Source organism: Oncorhynchus masou, chromosome 30 (genome assembly GCF_036934945.1).
Source record: "Oncorhynchus masou masou isolate Uvic2021 chromosome 30, UVic_Omas_1.1, whole genome shotgun sequence".
Classification (NCBI taxonomy): Eukaryota; Metazoa; Chordata; class Actinopteri; order Salmoniformes; family Salmonidae; genus Oncorhynchus; species Oncorhynchus masou.
Genome location: NC_088241.1, coordinates 62,413,782 through 62,434,381, shown reverse-complemented (window position 1 = coordinate 62,434,381; position 20,600 = coordinate 62,413,782). Strand labels below are relative to the sequence as shown.

General features: G+C 46.7%; 1 protein-coding gene across 1 annotated transcript in view; it reads left to right on the top strand.

The window, feature by feature from the left end:
* Positions 1-20,600, top strand: part of LOC135521685 (uncharacterized) — a 196,216-nt gene that overhangs the window by 121,330 nt on the left and 54,286 nt on the right. Inside the window, 6 exon segments of the mRNA XM_064947360.1 lie at positions 9,929-10,094; positions 10,371-10,456; positions 10,712-10,853; positions 11,403-11,525; positions 11,640-11,798; positions 11,940-12,551. Of these exon segments, the coding sequence (XP_064803432.1) occupies positions 9,929-10,094; positions 10,371-10,456; positions 10,712-10,853; positions 11,403-11,525; positions 11,640-11,798; positions 11,940-12,551 (1,288 nt within the window).

Here is a 20,600-nt window from a genome sequence, read left to right as displayed (position 1 = left end):
GGGACCAGGGTCTGTGGGGAACAGGTAAAGGGTGAAGGAGTCCTTGAGGCGGAGGTGAGAAGATTTGCCCTGGCAGCACACGGGACAGGCATTGACGAAAGTGGCAACGTCTTCTCTTATGGTAGGCCACCAGAACTTACGCTGGATGAACTCCAAGGTGCGACCTACGCCCGGATGACAGGTGAGGCGAGAGGAGTGCCCCCACAGAAGGACCTGAGTCCTCACTGCCTTGGGGACAAACAACCGATTGGCAGGACCTCCTTTTGGGTCCGGTTCGCTAGCTTGAGCACGTCTCACGGTATCCTCAACTTGCCACGAGATCGGAGCCACAATCTTAGCAGCAGGAAGGACAGGCATGTCCGTGTCATCTCGAATGGCAGGAGCGTAGACTCGGGACAGGGCATCCGGTTTGAGATTCTTCGACCCGGGCCGATAGGTGAGGATAAACTGGAATCGATTGAAGAAAAGAGACCATCTAGCTTGTCTAGAGTTCAACCGCTTCGCCTGCTGGATATACTCCAGATTTTTGTGGTCCGTAAGCACTTGAAACGGGTGAGAAGCCCCCTCAAGCCAGTGTCTCCATTCCTTCAATGCCATCTTAACCGCTAGGAGTTCACGATCCCCACATCGTAGTTCCTCTCAGTCGGGGTAAGCCGGTGTGAGAAGAAAGCGCACGGATGAAGCTTCTTGTCTTCACCCCTCTGAGACAGGACAGCTCCAACACCAACCTCTGATGCGTCTACCTCCACCACAAATGGTTCATCCGTAGTCGGTAGTATCAGGATGGGAGCAGAGAGAACGCGCTGCTTGAGTCCTTGGAAGGCCGTCTCAGCTTCTCTTCCCCACAAAAACCTTGCATTGCCACCCTTGTTTAAAGCTGAGAGAGGGGCTGCCACCAAGCTGAAGTTCTTGATGAACTTGCGGTAAAAGTTTGTGAAGCCCAGGAAACGCTGAACTTCCTTAACGGATTTGGGGGTGGGCCAATCCGCTACCGCCCCTACCTTCCTGGGGTCCATTTGGACTCGACCGGGTTCCACTACAAATCCCAGGAATTGTACTCGGGATGAATGGAATTCACATTTTTCCGGCTTAACGTACAGATGGCTGTCCAGGAGGCGTTTGAGTACTTGTCTGACATGCTTAGTGTGTTCTTGAAGGGAGCTCGAAAAGATGAGGATGTCATCCAAGTAAACGAACACAAATATGTTAAGCATATCCCTAAGCACATCGTTTATGAGCGCTTGGAACACCGCTGGGGCGTTGGTCAGGCCGAAGGGCATCACCAAGTATTCATAGTGACCAGTAGGCGTGTTGAAAGCGGTCTTCCACTCGTCACCAGGTCTGATCCGCACAAGATGGTATGCGTTCCGCAGGTCAAGCTTAGTGAAAACAACTGCTTCCTGGAGCAGCTCGAAGGCTGTGGCCATAAGGGGTAGCGGGTAACGGTTACGGACGGTTATGGCATTGAGTCCCCGGTAGTCGATGCAAGGACGTAATCCACCGTCTTTCTTGGCCACAAAGAAAAACCCTGCTCCCGCCGGGGAGGTGGATGGACGCATGAGGCCTGCTTCCAGAGCGTCCTTGATGTAGGTATCCATAGCAGCTCGTTCGGGTGGAGATAGGGAAAAGATCCGACCCCTGGGGGGGCAAGTGCCCGGAAACAGGTCGATGGGGCAATCGTAAGGTCTATGGGGTGGTAGCATGGTGGCCCTCTGTTTGCTAAACACCAGTTTGAGGTCATGGTAACACTCGGGAACTCGGGTCAGGTCGATGGATTCTAAAGACTCGGGAGTTGAACTCGGGGAATTCTGGAAAATACAAGTAGCTTGGCATGTAGGACCCCACTGCTTGATAGTGCCCACAGACCAGTCGATGTGAGGGTTATGGCTGTGAAGCCAGGGGTATCCAAGGACGAGAGGGAACTCGGAACAGGAGATCAAATGAAAGTTCATCAATTCCTGGTGTTGTGAAACTGAAAGTCGCAAGGAGGTAGTGACATGAGTGACAAGTCCAGATCCCAAAGGGCTTCCATCCAATGTAGTGACCCTCATGGGTTCACTTAGAGGTTCAGAGGGAACGCCATTCTCCTTCGCCCAGACACCATCCATGAAGTTACCTGCGGCTCCAGAGTCTACCAAGGCTTGAAGGTGAAGCTTGTGGTTGTCCCAGGAGAGGGTGACTGGAATGAGCAGACGGGAGTTGGATGGATGGGAGGAGGTTATGTTTCCCGTTACAGTTCCCCCGGTCTGTACGGGACAGAGCGTTTCCCTGGAGCCCGGGACACGTGGAACGGAAATGGCCCGGTTTGCCGCAATATAGACAGCGTCGCTCCTCATCCGGCGGTCTCTCTCAGCCTGGGAGATGCGTCCAATCTGCATGGGTTCCGATGGAGCCAGCGAGGATAAAGGTGGGGACTCGGAGCTGGGACTGATAGGGGCTAGAGGTCTACGGTTGAGTTCTCTCTCTCTCAGACGCTGGTCAATGCGTGAGGCCAACTTGATCAGGGACTCGAGATTGTCCGGTGGTTCCCGAGTGGCCAGTTCATCTTGGATAGTGTCGGAAAGGCCTTTCAGAAAGCACACCGTGAGCGCCTCGTTGTTCCAGCCACTTGCTGCTGCCACCGTGCGGAACTGGATGGCATAGTCCGTCACGCTGCGCCAACCTTGGTGGAGAGTCAGAACCACTGCTTGGGCCTTGAAACACTCGTTTGAATTCCTCAGCAAAGGCAGAGTAGCTGGCACAGCAGGAACTATGGGCATCCCACACAGCAGTAGCCCAGGCCAGGGCTTTTTCCGACAGCAGGGTGATGATATAAGCGATCTTAGACCGGTCGGTGGGAAACGACGAGGGTTGTAGCTCAAAGGAGAGAGAACATTGGGTGAGAAACCCTTTACAAGCACTTGGATCACCTGAGAACCGTTGGGGAGGTGGAAGACGAGGTTCAGCCAGGGGGTTAACTGCCATGGGTACGTGAATCTGAGGTACTGGGACGGGAACTGTTGCCGGGGTAAGACGATCAGATATTTGCTTAATGGAAGTCAGTCAGCATCTCCGACAGAAGATGAGAATGTCTAGCCATTAAGGCCTCTTGCTGAACCAGGGCAGCTTCGTGGCGTTGGACAGTCTCCTGGTGGTGGGACAGCATGGCAAAAAGGTCCTGGGAACTGGCTGCCTCTGGGTTCATTTTTGGCTCTGTGTTTCTGTCAGGACCCGGTTACGAACCTGGGTCTCCAGAGTGAGAAACAGTCACTTAACCAACTGAGCCACGAATAGTCAGCAGAACCCAGAAGATGAGGCAGACACAGCAGTACTTAAGACGGTGTATTTAATAAAGTAAAAAGGAGAAGTCCTTCAATACAAAAAATGGCAAATCCAAAAGGTGGTAGGAATAGCACAAAAAAAGCCTCAAGAGATACTCAAAAACAAAAACAGAATTCCACAAGAGCATCCACCGGAATCGACAAGAATACACAGAACACTAGGGCTGGGTGCTAACATACAAACACAGAGCACAGAACTGAGGGAAACTAAGGGTTTAAATACAATCAGGGGAAACGAGGCACAGGTGCAAATAATAATGGGGAACAAGGGAAAAAACATGAGGTCAAAAAGCACAATGGGGGCATCTAGTGACCAAAACCCGGAACAACCCTGGCCAAATCCTGACAACTAACCTAAATGACATAGTGAAAATATTTCAAAACATTCATCCTGTTTGCAATAAGCCACTGAAGTAAAACTGCCAAAAATTGGGCAAATAAATTACATTTATGTCCTGTATGCAAAGTGTTATGTTTGGGGCAAATCCAACACAGCACATCACTGAGTATCACTCTTTATATTTTCAAACATGGTGGTGGCTGCATCATGTTATGGGTATGCTTGTCATCGGCAAGGACTAAGGAGTTTTTTTTAGGATAAATGGAATATAGCTAAGCACAGACAAAATCCTAGAGGAAAACTTGCTTCAGTCGGCTTTCCAAAAGACACTGGGAGACAAATTCCAACACGACAATAACCTACAAATATACACTGGAGTTGCTTACCAAGATCACATCGAATGTTCCTGAGTGGCCTAGTTAGAGTTTTGTCTTAAATCGTCTTGAAAATCTATGGCAAGACTTTTAGAGTGGCTGTCTAGCAATGCCCAATTTGTCTGAGTTTGAAGTTTTTGTAAAGAATAAAGGACAGGTAATGTACGATCCAGGTGTGCATATGTCTTATAGACTTACCCATAAAGACTTACACCTGTAATCGCTCCTAAAGGTGATTCTTGACTCAGGGGTGTGAATATTTATGTAAATTAGATATTTTCAGCGACTAGCGCTCAGGTGTGGGCTCAGGGCCTGGGGTTATAAACACAGCCCCCGTAGAGACAGACAAATCTATCCACAACAGGGCTGCTCCGCTGTCCACTGGCCCTCAGCAGCATTGCAAAGCACAGCAAGGCCTTGATTTCTCTCTTCCTCTGAGAGAATGTGTGTGTGTGTGTGTGTGTGTGTGTGTGTGTGTGTGTGTGTGTGTGTGTGTGTGTGTGTGTGTGTGTGTGTGTGTGTGTGTGTGTGTGTGTGTGTGTGTGTGTGTGTGTGTGTGTGTGTGTGTGTGTGTGTGAGCTATCTTAGGGGGACTTGGTCTCCACACTCCAACACAGTGTGACAGACAATTGTTGTTTTCTGTGAACTAGACAATGATATGTGAATAATGAAATCCCTGTGGGCTTACATTGGCTATATAAGGCTTGCATTGGCCTTCTAAGGCTTGCATTGGTTATATAAGGCTTGAAAAAGCAACCTGTGTTTATGAATGGCAGACAAATTAATATGGACTTGAATTAAAATGGAATGATGTAATATTGTATAACTGCAGAAATATGAATGTAGTGAAAATGGTAGGGAATGTCAGATTGCTGACAGTTCCAATGGTAGACAGTTACAGTGGTTGACAGTTCCCATGGTAGATAGGTCCCGTGGTAGACAGTTACAGTGGTAGACAGTTCCCATGGCAGATAGGTCCCGTGGTAGACAGTTACAGTGGTAGACAGTTCCCATGGCAGATAGGTCCCGTGGTAGACAGTTACAGTGATTGACAGTTACAGTGATTGACAGTTACAGTGATTGACAGTTACAGTGATTGACAGTTACAGTGATTGACAGTTACAGTGATAGGCAGTTACAGTGATAGACAGTTACAGTGATTGACAGTTACAGTGATAGGCAGTTACAGTGATAGACAGTTACTGTGGCAGACAGTTACATTAGTAGACCGTTACAGTTGTGGACAGTTAAAATTACTGTAGTAGATCATTACAGGGATAGACAGTCACAGTGGTAGACAGTTAGTTACAGTGGTAGACCATTACAGTGGAAGACAGTTACAGTAGTAGACAGTTACAGTAGTAGACAGCTACAGTAGTAGACAGCTACAGTAGTAGACAGCTACAGTAGTAGACAGTTACAGTGGTAGACAGTTACATTCGTAGACAGTTTCAGTGGTAGACAGTTACAGTGGTAGGCAGTCACAGTGATAGACAGTTACATTAGTAGACAGTTACAGTGGTAGACAGTTACAGTGGTAGACAGTTACAGAAGTAGACAGTTACAGTGATAGACAGTTACAGTAGTTGAGAGTTACAGTGATTGAGAGTTACAGTGATAGACAGTTACAGTAGTTGAGAGTTACAGTGATTGAGAGTTACAGTGATTGAGAGTTACAGTAATAGACAGTTACATTAGTAGACAGTTACAGTGGTAGACAGTTACAGAAGTAGACAGTTACAGTGATAGACGGTTACAGTTATAGACAGTTACAGTGATTGAGAGTTACAGTAATAGACAGTTACATTAGTAGACAGTTACAGTGGTAGACAGTTACAGAAGTAGACAGTTACAGTGATAGGCAGTTACAGTAGTAGACAGCTACAGTTACAGTAATAAACAGTTACAGTGGTAGACAGTAGTTATAGTAGTTATAGTTATAGACAGTTACAGTGATAGACAGTTACAGTGATAGACAGTTACAGTGATGGACAGTTACAGTGATGGACAGTTACAGTGATAGACAGTGATAGACAGTTACAGTAGTAGACAGTTACAGTGATGGACAGTTACAGTGGGAGACAGTTACAGTTGGTAGACGGTTTCAGTGATAGACAGTTACAGTGATAGACAGGTATGGTAGTAGACAGTTACAGTGATTGAAAGTTACAGTGATAGACAGTTACAGTGGTAGACAGTGATAGACAGTTACAGTAGTAGACAGTTACAGTGATAGACAGTTACAGTAGTAGACATTTACAGTTGTAGATAGTTACAGTTACAGTGTTAGACAGTGATAGACAGGTACAGTAGTCAACAGTTACAGTGATTGACAGTTACAGTGATAAGCAGTTACAGTGATAGACAGTTACAGTGGTAGACAGTTACAGTGATAGACAGTTACAGTGGTAGACAGTTACATTAGTAGACAGTTACAGTGGGAGACAGTTACAGTGATAGACAGTTACAGTGATAGACAGTTACAGTGGGAGACAGTTACAGTGATAGACAGTTACAGTTATAGACAGTTACAGTGATTGACAGTTACAGTGATAGACAGTTACATTAGTAGACAGTTACAGTGGTAGACAGTTACAGAAGTAGACAGTTACAGTGGTAGACAGTTATAGTTATAGACAGTAACAGTGATAGACAGTTCTACATGCACCTTTGGTGAGGGGGGAGGGTCTGGCTAGTTGCCATGGTGACTGAGCAGCAGTTTATGTTGCCATGGGGATGGCGACTTATACTGAGAAAGCAGGCTGAAGCTAAAAGCACTTTATCAGCGACACACCCCAACACACACAAACACACACACACCCCAACACACAAACACACACACACACACACCCCAACACGCCAACTCACAGAAACATCACACTAACTAACTCACAAACAGGTCACAGCACAAATACATGCATGAATATAATGTTATTTTTTCACATGCAACCTCATTGGAGGGAAACTAATCACGTACACAGAAACAACAATGCAAAAAGGGGGGTCACTGTAGCTGTATTACAGCACCAGTCACTGTGTATCAGTCTAAAAAGGGGGGTCACTGTAGCTGTATTACAGCACCAGTCACTGTGTATCAGTCTAAAAAGGGGGGTCACTGTAGCTGTATTACAGCACCAGTCACTGTGTATCAGTCTAAAAAGGGGGTCACTGTAGCTGTATTACAGCACCAGTCACTGTGTATCAGTCTAAAAAGGGGGGTCACTGTAGCTGTATTACAGCACCAGTCACTGTGTATCAGTCTAAAAAGGGGGGTCACTGTAGCTGTATTACAGCACCAGTCACTCTGTATCAGTCTAAAAAGGGGGGTCACTGTAGCTGTATTACAGCACCAGTCACTGTGTATCCGTCTAAAAGGGGGGTCACTGTAGCTGTATTACAGCACCAGTCACTGTGTATCAGTCTAAAAAGGGGGGTCACTGTAGCTGTATTACAGCACCAGTCACTGTGTATCCGTCTAAAAAGGGGGGTCACTGTAGCTGTATTACAGCACCAGTCACTCTGTATCAGTCTAAAAAGGGGGGTCACTGTAGCTGTATTACAGCACCAGTCACTGTGTATCCGTCTAAAAGGGGGGTCACTGTAGCTGTATTACAGCACCAGTCACTGTGTATCCGTCTAAAAGGGGGGTCACTGTAGCTGTATTACAGCACCAGTCACTGTGTATCCGTCTAAAAAGGGGGGTCACTGTAGCTATATTACAGCACCAGTCACTGTGTATCAGTCTAAAAGGGGGGTCACTGTAGCTATATTACAACACCAGTCACTGTGTATCAGTCTCTTAATTATGCAAAACATGTAAATGAAGCATCCCTGGAAATGTTTCTGTTTCTATAACGGGCTCTGGGATCGGGTGATTTCCTAAACCGGTAGGCGGCTGTCTGCATGGGGAATGAGGAAGGGAGCTGTCTGCCGTCAACGAATAATATAATCTCTACCCAGACAGGGCAAAGGAGAGCAGCAGAGATGCTATTCTACCTCTACCCTTCCACTCACTCCCCTGACACAGACCTGACATGATGGAATCAACATGTCTACATTGGAACATCAAACCCTGAGGCTAACACTGTTTGTTTAACCACAGACATTCTATAATTAATTTTAGATTCCGTAACTGGAACAACCTGACAGTGTTTTACTTTGAGCTTGTCCTGGTTCCAGTTTCTTCTCATTGGCAGAAATAGTTCATTCTCGCCCTCTCGTACTGTATTTGAAGGTTGAATAGAGCTGATGTGGTGCTGGTTAAAGGATCCTTTTTTCTTTCTTCTTCTTAGTGCAGTGGTCCAATATACTCATCTCTCGTCCGCTGTATTTAAATGGCAGTGTTCTTACTATGGTGCTGGATTACGGAGGGATATTATTGAGAAATGTCTCATCACTTTAGGGTCAAAGGCTTGACAACCACATGCTGGCATTACATGGCAAACCAAATAAAATGCCCAAGCAATCTCCTCATAAACCTAAGCCTCGAAATGCAGCCATCTACTAAGATGTCCTATCGATTGGACATGAACTCGTGAATACATATATTATCCTCCAAAAATCATCCCACTTGATTTAGCATCCATATTTATTGAAATTAAGGGAATTTGGGGAGCTTGTTGGATGGATCAAGGACCATGTGTGCCCAGAATGGGAATGACTGTGAAGTCGGCAGAGCGGATTGGCCAATCGACAGCACATCCATAATGGATAGAAATGGATGAGAGTTCCGAGCACGTCTGCTACAACATGACTAAAACGGTCAGGCGGTTTTTGGATGTTTCGACTTTACCACAAAAGACAGACAAGATTGAAAATATATTTCAAGTTGATAGATGGTGTGACGAATCTCAGACCACTTACAACACTGTAGTAGGGGCCACCAGTGTATGCTGCAGGACCATTACAATGTCAATGTGCCGCTACAGAAGGCAGTAGGCATCTTCTCGTCAGACAATAGCTACTCAATGGGTGGAAATAATACAGATCTTCATGTGTACACCCAGAGCCAAGTATTTCAAATCCAAATATATGGCTCTACGTACACCTACACTGTATGTCAATGTTCAGAAATAAACCCTGAGGAAAGATTAAAACTTTCCCATGGACTACAAGGCAGTAGCCCGCTGAAGCATCAACTACATCATACATAAATGCTTTCGATATCCATTCCTGGTAAGCAATCAAAGCACATTGTCATGTTATTTTTAACAGCACACTACGTTAAGCAGTCTGTCTTGTCGTGGTTCCACCTGTCACCAGAGGGCGCCAGAGACCATCCTAGAGACATTAACGACACTCAGGTGTGTCCAATTTACTCATTATGATTTCCCTGTTATAAGACATGTGTTTTCTGTTGTCCTTGGCAGAAGCTTGAATTGTTTACGGTCGTGTGTGTGTGGTCGTTTCCCGAGTGAGTTTTTAAGACTTAGTGTTTGTTCTTTTTTCAAGTGTACTGTGATCCTGCGGCTACTACCGATTCTCAGTGAGGTATTATCCTGAACCACTGATTCCTCATCTGGTCTCTCTCTGCACCTGGGTCGAACCTCACCATGTCACAGCAAGCTTCTGCACAAAAAATGAACCCAGCAGAGATCACCCAGATCAAAAATGTTGTCACCCACCAAGGAGCACTGCTGGGGCGGCAGCAAGAACAAGTCTCCCAAATATCAGATACCCTCCGGGCACTTACCGACTCCCTTCAACCACAGTCCAACCTCAACCCAGGAGGAGCCCATGTCCAAGTCTCATTGCCCAGTGCTACAGACGTTACCATAGTTCCTCAAGGGAACCTGCACCGGGAACCCAAGATCCCAGCCCCCGAGCGGTATGACGGCCACCAGGGAGGATGCAAGGGGTTCCTCACTCAGTGTTACCTGGTGTTCGAGCTACAGTCCTCCTCCTTCCAGACCGATCGGGCCATGATCGCCTACATCATCTCTCTACTCTTGGGTAAGGCCCTGGTGTGGGCAACGGCGGTATGGGAACAGCAGCCACCATTCTGCAGCTCCATATTGGACTTCATTGCCGAGCTTCGACGAGTCTTCGACCACCCAGTCGGTGGACAATAAGCGGCCAGCCAACTGTTCAACATCCGCCAAGGGGCCAGACCAGTGTCTGACTTCGCCATTGAGTTCTGCACCCTTGCAGCCAAGAGTGGGTGGAATATGGAGGCCCTGGTCACCGCTTTCCACCAGGGTTTGTCTCACTCCATCAAGGATTAACTGGCCTCCCGGGAACTGGGAGAGGACCTCGAGACCCTGATAACGCTGGCAATCAGGATTGACAACTGCCTCCAAGAACGAGTGAGACAGTGTCTTTTTGATACCACCCAAGTATCCCAGTTCCCTGAGCACCACAAGCCCCCCGAACCCAGCATTGAGGAGCCCATGCAGCTGGGACGCACACATCTGAGCCTACAGGTGAGTGACAGGCGCATGCGCGAAGGCTGCTGCTTCTACTGTGGAGGTCTCGGCCATCTCCGTGCCCAGAGCTGATGGGAAATGCCAGGGCTCGCCAGGACAAGAATGAGACCCTGACGAGCTGTGCAGTTACCTCCCGGCTACCCAGTCACCGTCTGTTACTACCCGCAACCCTCCACTGGGACAACCGTCAGCAGATTCAAGCCTTCATGGACTCAGGGGCCGCAGATAATTTCATTGATCATCCCTCTGCAGATTCAAGCCCTCGATGGACAGCACATTGGCTCCAGTCAAGTGGAATATCAGACCAAGCCCATTCTACTGCAGGTTGGGGGGAACCACTCAGAGACTCTTAGATTTATTTTGATCACTGCTCCCGTGAACCCCCTTATCCTAGGTACCCTTGGCTAGCACTACATAACCCACTCTTCTCCTGGTCCATGGGACACCTACTCGACTGGGGTAAGGACTGCCAGACTAAGTGTCTAAGACCCCCACCAAGAGCCTCGCTGTGTCCTCCTGCATCCATTTAAGACCAAGACTTCCTGATCTTCTCCTTCCGGAACACATACTGCAAATCCTGAGACGCCTCCTGCGGAACCAACTATATGTCAAGATAGAGAGGTGTGAGTTCCATGTATCCCAAGATTATCTCTACCGCAGACATCCAAATGGACCCCGTAAAGGTTGAGGCGGTTGCCGACTGGCCACGTCCCACCTCACTCAAGCAGGTCCAGCTGTTCCTCAGGTTTTCCCATTTTTAAAGGCCTTTTATACGCAATTTTGGTGCGGTGGCTTTGCCTCTCACGGTCCTAACCCAGACCCTAGTCCCAGACCCGTTTTTGCTGGACTCCCGAGACTCACGGTGCATTCATGGAGCTCAAGGGACATTTCACATCTGGACCCATCCTTGTTCATCCTGATCCTACTCGTCCCTGTGTGGTAGAGGTGGACGCCTCGGACACCGGAGCATTGGTGGTCCTTTCACAGCGGAACGAGGACAAGAAACTGCACCCATGCGCCTTTCTCTCCAACCGGTTCTCGCCACCGGGACACAACTACAATGTAGGCAACTGGGAGCTCTTGGCAGTTAAGGGCCCTTGAAGGGTGGAGACATTGGTTGGAGAGGGAACATCATCCTTTCGTGATCTCGACAGACCATAAGAACTTGGTCTCCATTCAGGAAGCCAAGAGTTTGAATTCGATTTCGATTTCACACTATCCAATAGCCTGGGATCCAAGAGTCAGAAAGCAGACGACCGCCAACATGATACCTCTAACGAGGAGAGGGACTCCAAACCCATCATCCCCAGCTCCCGCATTGAGGCTCCTCTGATATGGAGTATTGAGGCCACGGTCCGACAAGCCCAGACCCGAGAAACTGATCCCGGCGGGGGACCCACTAACAGACTTTACGTTCCGCGATCAGCCCGTTCCCGGGATCTACAATGGGGACACTCCTCTAAATGAACTGGGCATCCAGGGGTTAATCGGACACGGGAGTTCCTGAGGTGGAAATTCTGGTGGCCCAACATGATGGACTATATGAGATACTTTGTTGTGGCCTGTTCCATCTGTGCACAAAGCAAGTCCTCACGACAGCGACGGGCTGGGTTGCTCCAACCTCTGCCCATCCCCAGCCGGCCCTGGTCTCACCTGTCCGTAAACTTTAACACAGGGTTACCTCCATCCCAAGGGCTTACCACTATCCCGGTGGTCGTTGATCGGTTCTCCAAGGCAGCCTATTTCATTGCCTTACCCAAGTTGCCCTCAGCGAAGGAGACCGCTGATCTCATGATTACCCATGTTTTTCAACTACATAGACTTCTCCAGGACATTGTCTCGGAGCGTGGCCCCCAGGTCGTCACACGGTATTGGAAAGCCTTCTGCTCCCTGTTGGGAGCGTCGGTGAGTCTCTCCTCGGGATTCCACCCACAGTCGAATGGGCAAATGGAGCGGGACAACCAGGAGCTGGAGAAGTTCCTCCACTGTTTGGTCTCCACCCAGGCCAGCAACTGGAGCAAGTTCCTCTCGTGGACGGAGTTTGCTCACAACACACTGCCAAACTCGTCCACTGGACTGTCGCCGTTTGTTGGTCAGATCGGGTTTCGCCCCCTCCCCTCTTGACCACTGATTCTACATCTGTTCTCTTCTCTGCACCTCCTCTGCAACCTTACCACGTAACATGTCTGATAATGTTTGCCTTCATGTCTGGAAACGGAAGTGTCTCAAACACAATGTACACAAAGCAAGGCTCTCTCTCTCTCTCTTGGATTTTGAAGCTGGTGTGATGTAGAGCACTGATCCAAGGCAGGCAAGTAGTTCATGGTGGAAGTGGAGGATCTGAGGCTTAAACGATATGTCCACAGTGTGTGACTGTCACACTCCACAGCACCACATTTTCAGCTTGATCAAACTCAATCTTCTCCCTCTGTTTGGGTCGAGGAGACAGTTGTGCTCTGCTCCCTGTGTTCCTGCTCAGCCTAAGACTAAGCTATTTACATCTGAAATGCTGGAGGCTAGTCTATCAGCATGTCACTGGACATTGCTGGATTAACAGACTTGCATAGACATTAGCAGCAGATACTGTAGCAGCCTGACTGATTAATTGAAAGATACCATTGACTTGAGCAGTGTGCTCCTTAGCTCATAGCTTAGCAGATAATAATATTTATTTTATTAAGAACATATTCTTATTTACTAGGATGGCCTAATATGCTGAATATTTTAATATGCCCCCAATTGATTTCACCCCCCTTACTTCCCTCTTGCCTTCCCACCTCTCTCCCTCCCCCTCTCAACTCACTCCCTCCCCTTCCCCCCTCTTGCTCTCCAACCTCTCTCCCTTCATCTCACCCTCCCACCCCTCTCCCTCCCCCTCACACCATCTCACCTCCTTCCTCTTCCACCATCTCACCTCTCTCGCTCTCTCTCCCTTTCCCTCCTCTCTTCATATCTTCCATTGGCTCCCTGGGTTGCCGAGATGACTCCCCCCCCCCCCCCACTTGTTTGCCGCCCTGTGGCAAGGATTCTGTTGCCATGGAAACGGGAGGCAATTGCTTTGGAGACATTAGGAAGAAGGGGATACCAAGGAAACAATGGGGTGTGACAGCACCCCATTGGGGAGGGGTGTACTGATTGAGATAAAAATAAAGCAACTAAAGACTGGCTCTCTTTATCTCCCCCTCACTTGTTTTCTCCATCTCTGTCTTCTGATCTCTCCCTCCACCTTTCTTCCCTTTATTTTTCTCTCTCAGAAGTGAATGCATTAATAACACTGAGTCCCATGTAGTCTGACTCTCGCTCTCTCTGACTCTCGCTCTCTCTGTCTCTCTCTGACTCGCTCTCTGACTCTCGCTCTCTCTGACTCTCGCTCTCTGACTCTCACTCTCGCTGACTCTCGCTCTCTGACTCTCGCTCTCTCTGACTCTCTCTGACTCCGCTCTCTCTGACTCTCCCTCTCTCTGACTCTCTCTGACTCTTGCTCTCTCTCTCTCTCTCTCTCTCTCTGACTCTCGCTCTCGCTCTGTCTCTCACTGCCTCTCTCTGTCTCGCTCTCTCTCTCTGTCTCTCACTGTCTCTCTGTCTCTCACTCTCTCTCTCTCTCTTATTTACAGCTGTAGCCTTTCACAGCTCACATTTTAAGTATTGCACCTCTGTGTATAACAATCCTTCTGAATAATGTACCAGGGAGTGTTTGCTGGTTTAATAGCTTGACCGATTGGCCTATTTGCATACTCCATAGGGCACCGGGTTTGATAAACGCCCCTTTTTTAGTCTCATCAGTTCTCTCAGTTAATGGCCACCTATCCAGCCTCTCTGCAGCATACTCAGTATACACAGTCGTTCACGGTGAAAGACAAGGCTCTGGTGCATAGGGTGGCCATTGTTGGTATGGAACATTGCAGGATATGTCATTGATATGATTAATCTGGAAATATCCGATCTATTTCCATGCATGTCGTTTTCACCTCACAATGACTTCTACGGTTAGAGATGAAGCTGAGACAAACATGTGCAACAGGAGGTGAGATGTGATTTGATTTACCACACCGATCACCTTTTCTCCAAATGTCCACTGCTAAATGAAATGATGGAATGGTTTGCTTTACTTAATGTCTTCTTTTCTCCGTCCTTGTTATTGGTCGATTAGGCACGATGCCTCAGTAGCGCAGCAGGATTATGTAAGTTGGCCTTTGTGTGTGTGTGTGTGTGTGTGTGTGTGTGTGTGTGTGTGTGTGTGTGTGTGTGTGTGTGTGTGTGTGTGTGTGTGTGTGTGTGTGCGTCCAGCCACCCACCCAGCCGGGCCAGGCAGAGTGAGGTCATCACTGGAAAGGGAGCGCTCTCTGTCCCTGTGCCTGAGGGGCTCAGATGTCACGCCTTTAGGAGAGAGAGGACTGCGATGTGGCAGGGTCAACATGACATGAGTCAGCAGGGTCGAAATGGCATGAATCGGCAGAGTTGACATGCCATGAGTCGGCAGAGTTGACATGGCCCAGATATCCAAATTACTATTCCACTGTTTGCTGTGCATACTCCACAATACAATACTCCACTATACCATACTATACTCCACAATACTACACTATACTTTACTCCACAATACCACACTACTCCACTATACTATACTATACTCCACTGTAGTATACTGCACACCGCTATACTATACTACACTCCACTATACTCTACTATACACTACTGTACTCCACAATACTACACTAGACCACACTATACTGTACTATACTATATTATACTACACTATACAATGCTAATACTCCACCCCACAATACCGCACTTTTCAATATGCTATAAGACACTATACTCCACAATACTACACTACACTATACAATACTACACTATACTCCGCTCCAAAATACCACACTGTACTATACTATGCTATACTATATTTCCACTCCACAATACTGCACTATACAATACTACACTATACAATACAGTACTCTACTATACTAATGTATACCAGGCTCAGCTGTTGATGCACTCAACGTACAGTGAGCAACTGATGTGATCATGAATGGTTGATAATGCTTGTTAAACATATTGATGAATCATGCAAAGTACTGTATCCAAAAACAGTCTTGTTTTTTTCACATGGCAAGTGTATATATACTGAACAAAAATATAAACGCAACATACAACAATTTCAAAGATTTTAGGCTAGAGTTCATATAAGGAAATCAGTGAATGTAAGTTAATTAATTAGGCCCGAATCTATGGATTTCACATGACTGAGCAGGGGTGCAGCCTGGGAGGGCATAGACCCACCCACTTGGCAGCCAGGCCCCACCTAATAGGAAGCCAGGCCCAGCCAATCAGAATGAGTTTTTCCCCACAAAAGGACTTTATTACAGACAGAAATAGCCCAGATATATCTCTCAGACAATCCTGCAGGTGAAGAATGGATGGGATGGCCATGTTCTGTTCTCATCTTGGCCATGTTCTGTTCTCATCTTGGCCATGTTCTGTTCTCATCCTGGCCATGTTCTGTTATAATCTCTACCCGGCACAGCCAGAAGAGGACTGGCCACCCCACATAGCCTGGTTCCTCTCTAGGTTTCTTCCTAGGTTTTGGCCTTTCTAGGGAGTTTTTCCTAACCACCGAGCTTCTACACCTGCATTGCTTGCTGTTTGGGGTTTTAGGCTGGGTTTCTGTACAGCACTTTGAGATATCAGCTGATGTACGAAGGGCTATATAAATACATTTGATTTGATTTGATGGGGAAGTCCTGGGCTGGCGGGTTATGTGTGGTCTGCGATTGTGAGGCTGGTTGGATGTACTGCCAAATTCTCTAGAAAAACATTGGAGGCGGCTTATGGTAGAGAAATTAACATTCAATACTCTGGCAGCAACTCTGGTGGACATTCCTGCAGACCCCATGCCAATTGCGCGCTCCCTGAAAACTTGAGATATCTGTGGCAATGTGTTGTGTGACAAAACTGCACATTTTAAAGTGGCCTTTTATTGTCCCCAGCACAAATCAAATCAAAGTTTATTTGTCACGTGCGCCAAATACAACAGGTGATTTCCTGATTTCCTTATATGAACTCTAGCTTAAAACCTTACAGTGAAATGCTTACTTACAGGTTCTAACCAATAATACAAAAAAGGTGTTAGATGAACAATAGGTAGGTAAAGAAATAAAACAACAGTACAAAGACAGGCTACATACAGTAGAGAGGCTATATACAGTAGACAGGCTATATACAGTAGTGAGGCTATATACAGTAGAGATGCTATATACAGTAGAGAGGCTACATACACTAGAGAGGCTATATACAGTAGAGAGGCTATATACAGTAGAGAGGCTATATACAGTAGTGAGGCTACATACAGTAGACATGCTACATACAGTAGCGAGGCTATATACAGTAGAGAGGCTATATACAGTAGACAAGCTACATACAGTAGACCGGCTATATACAGTAGTGAGGCTATATATAGTAGACATGCTACATACAGTAGCGAGGCTATATACAGTAGTGAGGCTACATACAGTAGACAGGCTACATACAGTAGACAGGCTATATACAGTAGAGAGGCTATATACAGTAGTGAGGCTATATGCAGTAGAGAGGCTATATACAGTAGAGAGGCTATATACAGTAGAGAGGCTACATATAGTAGCGAGGCTATAAAAGTAGTGAGGCTATATACAGTAGTGAGGCTATATACAGTAGAGAGGCAAATACAGTAGAGAGGCTATATACAGTAGAGAAGATATATACAGTAGCGAGGCTATATACAGTAGCGAGGCTATATACAGTAGCGAGGCTATAAAAGTAGTGAGGCTATATACAGTAGACAGGCTATATACAGTAGTGAGGCTATATACAGGAGACAGGCTATATACAGTTGCGAGGCTATAAAAGTAGTGAGGCTATATACAGTAGTGAGGCTATATACAGTAGTGAGGCTATATACAGTAGAGAGGCTATATACAGTAGAGGGGCTATATACAGTAGAGAGGCTATATACAGTAGTGAGGCTATATACACTAGAGAGGCTATATACAGTAGAGAGGCTACATACACTAGAGAGGCTATATACAGTAGAGAGGCTATATACAGTAGAGAGGCTATATACAGTAGAGGCTATATACAGTAGTGAGGCTACATACAGTAGACATGCTACATACAGTAGCGAGGCTATATACAGTAGAGAGGCTATATACAGTAGACAAGCTACATACAGTAGACCGGCTATATACAGTAGTGAGGCTATATATAGTAGACATGCTACATACAGTAGCGAGGCTATATACAGTAGTGAGGCTACATACAGTAGACAGGCTACATACAGTAGACAGGCTATATACAGTAGAGAGGCTATATACAGTAGAGAAGATATATACAGTAGCGAGGCTATATACAGTAGCGAGGCTATATACAGTAGCGAGGCTATATACAGTAGACAGGCTATATACAGTAGTGAGGCTATATACAGGAGACAGGCTATATACAGTTGCGAGGCTATAAAAGTAGTGAGGCTATATACAGTAGTGAGGCTATATACAGTAGTGAGGCTATATACAGTAGAGAGGCTATATACAGTAGAGGGGCTATATACAGTAGAGAGGCTATATACAGTAGTGAGGCTATATACAGTAGAGATGCTATATACAGTAGAGAGGCTACATACACTAGAGAGGCTATATACAGTAGAGAGGCTATATACAGTAGAGAGGCTATATACAGTAGAGAGGCTATATACAGTAGTGAGGCTACATACAGTAGACATGCTACATACAGTAGCGAGGCTATATACAGTAGAGAGGCTATATACAGTAGACAAGCTACATACAGTAGACCGGCTATATACAGTAGTGAGGCTATATATAGTAGACATGCTACATACAGTAGCGAGGCTATATACAGTAGTGAGGCTACATACAGTAGACAGGCTACATACAGTAGACAGGCTATATACAGTAGAGAGGCTATATACAGTAGAGAGGCTATATACAGTAGACAGGCTACATACAGTAGCGAGGCTATATACAGTAGTGAGGCTACATACAGTAGACAGGCTACATACAGTAGACAGGCTATATACAGTAGAGAGGCTATATACAGTAGTGAGGCTATATGCAGTAGAGAGGCTATATACAGTAGAGAGGCTATATACAGTAGAGAGGCTACATATAGTAGCGAGGCTATAAAAGTAGTGAGGCTATATACAGTAGCGAGGCTATATACAGTAGAGAGGCAAATACAGTAGAGAGGCTATATACAGTAGAGAAGATATATACAGTAGCGAGGCTATATACAGTAGCGAGGCTATATACAGTAGCGAGGCTATAAAAGTAGTGAGGCTATATACAGTAGACAGGCTATATACAGTAGTGAGGCTATATACAGGAGACAGGCTATATACAGTTGCGAGGCTATAAAAGTAGTGAGGCTATATACAGTAGTGAGGCTATATACAGTAGTGAGGCTATATACAGTAGAGAGGCTATATACAGTAGAGGGGCTATATACAGTAGAGAGGCTATATACAGTAGTGAGGCTATATACAGTAGAGAGGCTATATACAGTAGAGGGGCTATATACAGTAGAGAGGCTATATACAGTAGAGAGGCTATATACAGTAGAGAGGCTATATACAGTAGAGAGGCTATATACAGTAGAGAGGCTATATACAGTAGTGAGGCTATATACAGTAGAGAGGCTATATACAATAGCGAGGCTATAAAAGTAGCGAGGCTATGAAAGTGGTAGAGCCCTGTGTGTTCGTGTGTGTGTTTCAGTTGTTGGTGTTTTTGTGGTGAGCAGCGAACACGTTTGGTGGGAGAGACTTGTTCCTCTGGTAACCGGGGGCGACGGTCGTGATGGCGACCGAGATGCCATCAGGGCCGTCTCCTAAACCAAAGATGAAGGCTGTACAGAAACAGTCTCTCTCTCTGTGGACAATCTGTCTATTTTGTTCGAAGCCACAGAAGCTTCACACAGTCCAAGGACGGAAATTTGTTCCAGTCAGAACTGTCATTTTGGCTGTAACTGTCACTCTGTGGCGCTACTGACCTTACCTTAACTGACAGGTATGAAATGTTTATGGGTATACAAACACATAATTGTGTTCAATCAGGAAGTGGACTGAGGTTGTGTACCGTACGTACTCCAGTTTCTCATTTTGCCTTTCGTAATGCCGCAGGCTGAGATTGAACCAGAATTAACCACACACATACCTAAACACGCCTACACACAGACACGTACATTCATAAATCTCTCTCCCTCTCTCTCTCACTCTAGACTTTGGCACTGCTCAACAGAGGCCTCTGTCAGGGTACACTACTGTCTGTCTGGCTCAGAGATACACAGTGAGGGTGTGTAAGTTTCAAAGCAGGAAAGTGAGGTGGAAAGACACAGAAAGAGGTCAAATAGATGTTACCCAGATATGGATCACTTTGCTGTTTGAGGCTAATTCTCCCCTAAAGCAGCCGCCCCAGACCTCACTCACATCTCCCTAGGTGTGTGTCACACCCCTCACTATCACTGTAAGTGCAGGTTGCCTAGGGAGGAGTATGGAAGAGGGGGAGAGAGGTGGAGTAGAGAGGGGTGGAAAGGGAAAGAAAGAGAGAAAAAAGAGAGGAGGGGGATTAATGCTCCACTACAGGGGCAGGGAGCTGTGAGTCGGCAGCAGCCAATGAGCACCCACACTAGTCACATGACCAATAGCCATGCAAAAGGCTGGAAGTGAGTGAGAGAGAGAGAGAGAGAGAGAGAGAGAGATGGAAAGGGTGGAGGGTGAGCGAGATGGAGATTGAGCAGGGAAAGAGAGAGAGAGAGTGAGGGAGGAGAGAGAGAGAGAGAGAGTGAGGGAGGAGAGAGAGAAAGGGCAGCGCATCCAGTTTACAGTCTCAGTCTCCTCTTCCTCCTGGTCGATTGAGAGCGAAGAAGCACACACAGAGAGGCTCCACCACACACACACGCTCGCTCTCATCACTGCCCCTACTGCAGCCGAGACAGAACCCACCTGTGCATCTAACCAGCAGGAACAACAGACCCACAGAGGAAAGGGAACAAAAGAAGACAAAGAATCGTACCCTGAGGAAAAAATCAAGAGTGAGAGTGAGAAAGGAGGGAAAGCATGTCTTCTCTCTCCAACCAGCAGCCTGGTTCTCCG